The sequence below is a fragment of the Poecilia reticulata genome, linkage group LG7 (assembly GCF_000633615.1).
Source record: "Poecilia reticulata strain Guanapo linkage group LG7, Guppy_female_1.0+MT, whole genome shotgun sequence".
NCBI classification, from domain to species: Eukaryota; Metazoa; Chordata; class Actinopteri; order Cyprinodontiformes; family Poeciliidae; genus Poecilia; species Poecilia reticulata.
Genome location: NC_024337.1, coordinates 31,165,137 through 31,170,976, shown reverse-complemented (window position 1 = coordinate 31,170,976; position 5,840 = coordinate 31,165,137). Strand labels below are relative to the sequence as shown.

Genomic DNA, 5,840 nt, shown 5'->3' with positions numbered 1-5,840 from the left:
GTTGACCACGACATCCGGCAACACGTTGCCTCGTTTTAGTTGCAGACCTGCAGAGGAGCTGGACAAACTCACCTGAGGAAAGTCTCACAACTGAAGGATCAGAAACTAGAACATCTTCTTCATGTTTATCCTGAAGGTTTCCGGGTTGGAAGCCTGGAGGTTCATCAGGGAGCAAACCTGAATGATTCCCAAATCTTTTCTGGATTTCAACCTTAAACACCATCAAGAAGCAACTTAAACCGAGTTCCTCTCCCTTCCTCTTCATAAATGACCTAAAGTATTTAAAGTTGCACTGAATGTTGATGTTGCAGCTTCATCACGTTTTACTCTGAAGAATCTTCCTCATTTTGCTCTCAGCCTGATCTGAACATCTGTGTCACAATGCTGCAGTATTTAAAGTCCCTGTTTTAGTAACAAAACTCACAATAACCAGTAAATTATTCTGCCACATGAGAAGAGTTCGAATCCCAGGYGGACGTGTTGCACGTGCTGGGGAGGTCTCTGCTCGGCCGACTCCAACAGCACAGCTGGAAACTCTGGTGGATGTTTGTTCTGAGGACGGATTTAATCACGATGACTGAATGTTTCAGTTTCTACACATTCAGTGTTTTTCACTCATCTGGAGAGGATTTTATTAAATATTTCTGATGCTGATTAAATTTCAGAGAAAATGTTTCTGCTGGATTTGATGTGGAGAAGAAGGAAGAAATAAAAAAAGATATTTAGTCTCAGTGTGAGTTTAAATTAAAAATTTAATACGTGATTATAATGCTTCATTTAGTTCAACATGATGCAGATGTTTCATGAGATCACATGACACCGCTGGTCCAATCAGAAACACTGACGAATCATTAAACAATAAAAAAACAACAATAATATAAAACAAACATGAATAAAAATCTAATTCCAGACAGAAACAAAAACGTTTGTCCTTCAGGTAGAGTACCACACATCGGGTCAGGGCACCAGTAGATTATTGACATTATTCTTCTTATTAGTATCTTACAAAACCAAAAACAACAGTGCAATAAAAAGGTTTGAACGCTTCGCTGAGCGGGAGGAAGAGACGGCGGAAAGCAGAACCAAAACGGACAGGAGGACGAGCAGGAGGACGGGGGGACAGGAGGACAGGAGGACAGAGGAGGACAGGAGGACGGGGGAGACGGGCTTCTCAAGACGATGGAGGTGGAGAATGGAGGGATGAAGATGGAGGAAGGTAAGGGAGGAGAGGACGGTTTGGGTTCAGGTTGTTAAAAGGGTTTTTAGACTCTGATCCAACATGGCTGCCAACGTGGAGGTTAAAACCGGGCCGACGGTTCTGGTTCTGCTGAATCTGTCTGATCGATCGTCTAACTCTGACGGTTTCACCGATCGCTGCGTCTCCGGTCTCTSCGCACGATGAAACGCTGAGCGCGTGTCACCCAGAGACGATGTGGGTCTGTGAGGTCATCAGCCCAGCTGGGCGCCGGCGGTCCGTATTCTGGTCTCGCCTCCGGGTGACGACCTGCTGACCCGGATCGGCGCTGAGTGACACTGCGTCACGTAACGGAGTCTCTCTGATTGGTTGATGCTCCGCGTTCAGCTGCAAAACTTGAGATTTCCCAACTCTGGCGTCGGCCATGTTGGATGTGCGGGACGCGCCGCGCCCACACGGACCCGTTTGGTCCGATCGCAGCATCATGTCGTAAACCGGCTAAAACCTYAACTCTCCTCTGWAGCGTGCAGCAGGACGCCGCGGTGACCCGTGGGCGTTTCCACGGATACGCAGCAGTTTTAACCGTGACCTGGGCTCCGGCTCCGCGTCTCGGTGAAAGTTTGACCCGGATCCATCCTGGATGGAGGCGGATCAAAGCCATTACAGGAGGTCCGTTTGGCGTCAGCAGCTCGTTCAAAGACAAACATCAGTTTCATTTGGTTCTGATTAAGCTGAAAAACTGGGAAAGGTTGGTTCTGGATTAAAGTGTTTTTTAAAAGACTTTCCTGGAGTAGAACCAGCAGCCTCAACATGAACTGTTGGAGGGCAGGGGTCACCTGGAGCTGAGGGTGAGGTCATGAGGAGACAGGAGGGAGGAGGGAGGGGAGGGGCAGGGTCAGGGCTGGTGGGCGTGGCCCGTTCGGGTCGGGTCGTCCCTCAGGAACTCCTCTTGGTCCTGGAGTGTTGGATCAGCCACTGCAGGGTGATGTCTGCAGACACAGAGCTGGAGGTCAGGGCGACGCTGGACAACTCAATCTGACCGACAACACGAGCAAAAATCCTCTAAAGCGCCTGAAACGCTTCATTCAGAACTCGGTGCGCATCACTGAGCCACGTGTTTACAAACAATATGACCRGAGCAAATATGGTTATTAAAATATTATTCTATAATGTTTTCACCTCAAACACCAACGAAACCTGCAGGAAGCAGATTTAGGATGAATTCACACCAAAAGGTTCTTTGGTCCGGACCAGAACCAGACTTTAGTTTCTCTGTTCGGTTTCACATGGAGCTTCTTGAAAGCGGATTAAAATATGTAAACAAAGTCACATGGGTGAAGATCAGCGCTCCTATTGGACAGAAATGACGGGGGCGGGACGACACACACCYGGAAGTSCTGCAGCTGCATTTCCTGATGCTGCACACTTCTGCTAATGCGCTAACAGCAGAGCTAATTTTTCACGGAGTACTTTAGCTAACGTTGAAAGCRTTTAGCGCACTTAGCTTCCCCTGGATAAACTCTGAGGCGCCGATTTACTCGGCTGTTTTGTAAACTTTCAGTTGATTGTCGATGTTTTTGTTATTGACTGTTGAGAATTTATTAAGGAATTTATATTCAGGCTCTTATTTTGAAGTGGGTGAAGAGTGTTTACGCAGCAGCTCTGTTTCTGAAATTAGCACTTTAGCTTCCGCCGATTACTATGCTGGTGTAGCGCTTTAGCGTTAGCTGGACTAATGTTCAGGATTAGTGCTTTAGGATCAGAACAGCTAAGCTTTTAGGCGGCACTGCCTGGAACATTATTTTGAAAGTCAGTTGAAGCGATGGCAGCAGCATTGCTGCGCGGTGGGGCTGTAGCCATGGCGACGTGGCCTCCAGGTGCCCCGCCTCCTGCAGGTGCACCAATCAGATAACCTGAGCGTCCAACAAAGGTGCTGACTGCAGAAACCGCCTCGTTGGTTATTAACCCAACATAAGAGCTGCAGGAGGAAGAAAACAGGTCGGGTTCAAAACCACTGGCTGTTTGAGCCAATCAGGAGGCAGCAGGGTCAAAGGTCAAATGTGGTTTCACACGGCGACCCAAACAATGTGAAACTGAGGAAAATATGGAGGACTGACGCTGGCAAAATTCACAATAAATAAAAAAAAAACTGTAAATAAAGACAATAAAAAAATATACTGAAAACAAATAAATAAAAAATATTTCAGTTATAAAATAATAAATAAATGTATTAGAAAAATGTAAAATAAATCAATTTAATTAATAGATGAGTAAACAAAAATAAAATATAAAATAAATGGGGAAATAAATAAATTAATGATGAAATAAAACTATGCATAAAAAAGTTAATATTATTAACAATAAAGCCGAAAATAAATGAGAAAATAAATAAATTGATGAGAAATTAAACTATGCCTAGTTAAATAACTATAGAATAAAATATAGAACTGGAAAAAACAATTGATTAATGATGAAAAAAATACATAAAATAAAAAAAATAAATAAAAAAGAGTTTAAAAAAGAAAGAAAATCAATAAATGATCAAATAAAACCATTATTTTATTTTAGTGATGAAAATTGAGGAATAAAAAATTAGGAATTTAAAAATAAACAAAGAATTAATGTACAAATGATTAAATCATTTATAAATACCTTTAAAAAATGTTAATCTAATAAATACATGTTGCAATTACTTATTTTAGTATTATTTAAACTTTACTGTGTTTCTACTCAGACCTAAACCACGATTGGTCGGCCTCCAATCTGCTCAACCAATCAGCTCCCAGGAAATTCCCACAAACTTCCTGTCTCTTCCCAGAGCCGCCAGAATAAAATCAAACAGATTTCATTTCATTTTGCTGCATTGCTTTTCATCCAGTGCTGAACAATAATAGTTGGTTTGTGTACATTTAAAAGTTATCATTGCATTTTTCATCCAGTGTAGATAAACGTGTGTGTGTGTGTGTGTGTGTGTGTGTGTGTGTGTGTGTGTGTGTGTGTGTGTGTGTGTGTGTGTGTGTGTGTGTTTACCAATGTTGTCTTTCTCCTTGCAGGAAATGGAGTAGCAGCAGATCTCTCTGTCCTGGATGGCCGACAGGTTCCTGAACACAACAACGACCCAAAACACTGAAACCGGCAGCAGAACAGCAGAACCCGGAGCTCCAACCGGACCCCGGGGGCCCCACCGGGTCAGAACCGGGTCAGAACTTACATCCTCTCTATGAGCTCCTTCTCATCCAGAGCGCCTGGCAGGTCCCGCTTGTTGCCCAGAACCAGAACCTGAGGACAGAGAGGAGGACGGGTTGGAGGCAGCAGAACCAGAACCAGAACCAGAACCAGAACCAGAGCATGCAGGTAGAAAGCATTCAGCGTTTTCCCATCAGCATGTGGGCCAGAGGGAGGCAGCCTGTCGTTTTTATTTCTTGTAGTTCTGATGATTCTGTCAGAGAATAAAACCAAATTCAGTTTCAAACCAACGATTCACATTTTGCTTGTTTACAGTTTTTAGTTTAAATTCATTCATCAGGTAAGCATAAAAAATTGTTTTTGCAAAAATAATGATAATAAAAATATAAAAACTTTGTGCCGCTGGAGTTCATTAAGCTTTATATTTTTGGCCCCTAAGCCAAATAGTCTGGACGGCGCCGACCGCAACATTTCTGAGGAAAATTTCCAATAAACTCACAATTTAGTTTTAGCGAGAAAGAAAAGGAGCAACTGTTGATTTTGAATGAACTTCCAAAAATCGTAGAATCGATGAACTGAGATTTATGAAATTAGATTTAACGACTGTCAGGTTAAATCGCTCGTTCTACGCGTCCCTCTGAGCCCGCAGGGCCGCATAAGAAGCTGTGGCGGGCCGGATCTGGCCCCCGGGCCTTGAGTTTGACCCGTGTGATCGGAGCAGCCGGGTCGGCGCCGGCCCGTTTCTCTGAGCTCAGCTCTGTCTGCGTCGTGTTTTCTCACAGGAATCCCCTGCAGCTGCGGCTTGTCCAGCAGGTTGTGCAGTTCGTTCTTGGAGGCTTCGATCTTCTCTGGATCGGCTGCGTCCACCATGTAGCTGCAGCAGAACCAGAGCAAACGTCACAAACTGAAGACAGGAGGAATCCAGACAGCCGCCACTCCAACTGCCTCCTAACGATGAGTTAATCCTGAAAAGATCCGAACTGAAGAAACGACCATAAATCTGCACAAAATGAAAACATGAATTTCACCCCCCCCTCGCCCTGCCGCCCTGAGCCGCCGCCGAACTTACACGATGGCGCTGACGCCCCGGCAGTAGCGCTCCCACATGCTCCTGAAGCGAGGCTGGCCACCGATGTCCCACAGCTGGAGACAGAGACAAAGAGACAGACATGAGAGGACAGGACAGGAAAAGACAGAACAGGACAGGAAAGGACAGAGCAGGACAGGACAGGACAGAGCAGGAAAGGACAGGACAGGACAGGACAGGAAAGGACAGAGCAGAGCAGGACAGGACAGGACAGGACAGGACAGGACAGGACAGAGCAGAGCAGGACAGGACAGGACAGGACAGAGCAGAGCAGGAAAGGACAGGAAAGGACAGAGCAGGACAGGACAGGACAGAGCAGGAAAGGACAGGACAGGAAAGGACAGAGCAGGACAGGACAGGACAGAGCAGGAA

The 5,840-nt window shown here is 45.2% G+C and overlaps 1 protein-coding gene across 1 annotated transcript in view; it reads right to left on the bottom strand.

Annotated features, from left to right (window-relative positions):
* Positions 1-1,893: 1,893 nt before the first annotated feature.
* Positions 1,894-5,840, bottom strand: part of LOC103468098 (ADP-ribosylation factor-like protein 8A) — a 7,485-nt gene continuing 3,538 nt past the window's right edge. The window contains exons 3-7 of the mRNA XM_017305982.1: positions 5,451-5,524; positions 5,162-5,255; positions 4,407-4,474; positions 4,226-4,296; positions 1,894-2,184 (exon numbers count right to left, since the gene is read on the bottom strand). Coding sequence (XP_017161471.1) covers positions 2,132-2,184; positions 4,226-4,296; positions 4,407-4,474; positions 5,162-5,255; positions 5,451-5,524 — 360 coding nt within the window. The 3' untranslated portion in view covers positions 1,894-2,131. The remainder of the gene's footprint in view (positions 2,185-4,225; positions 4,297-4,406; positions 4,475-5,161; positions 5,256-5,450; positions 5,525-5,840) is intronic.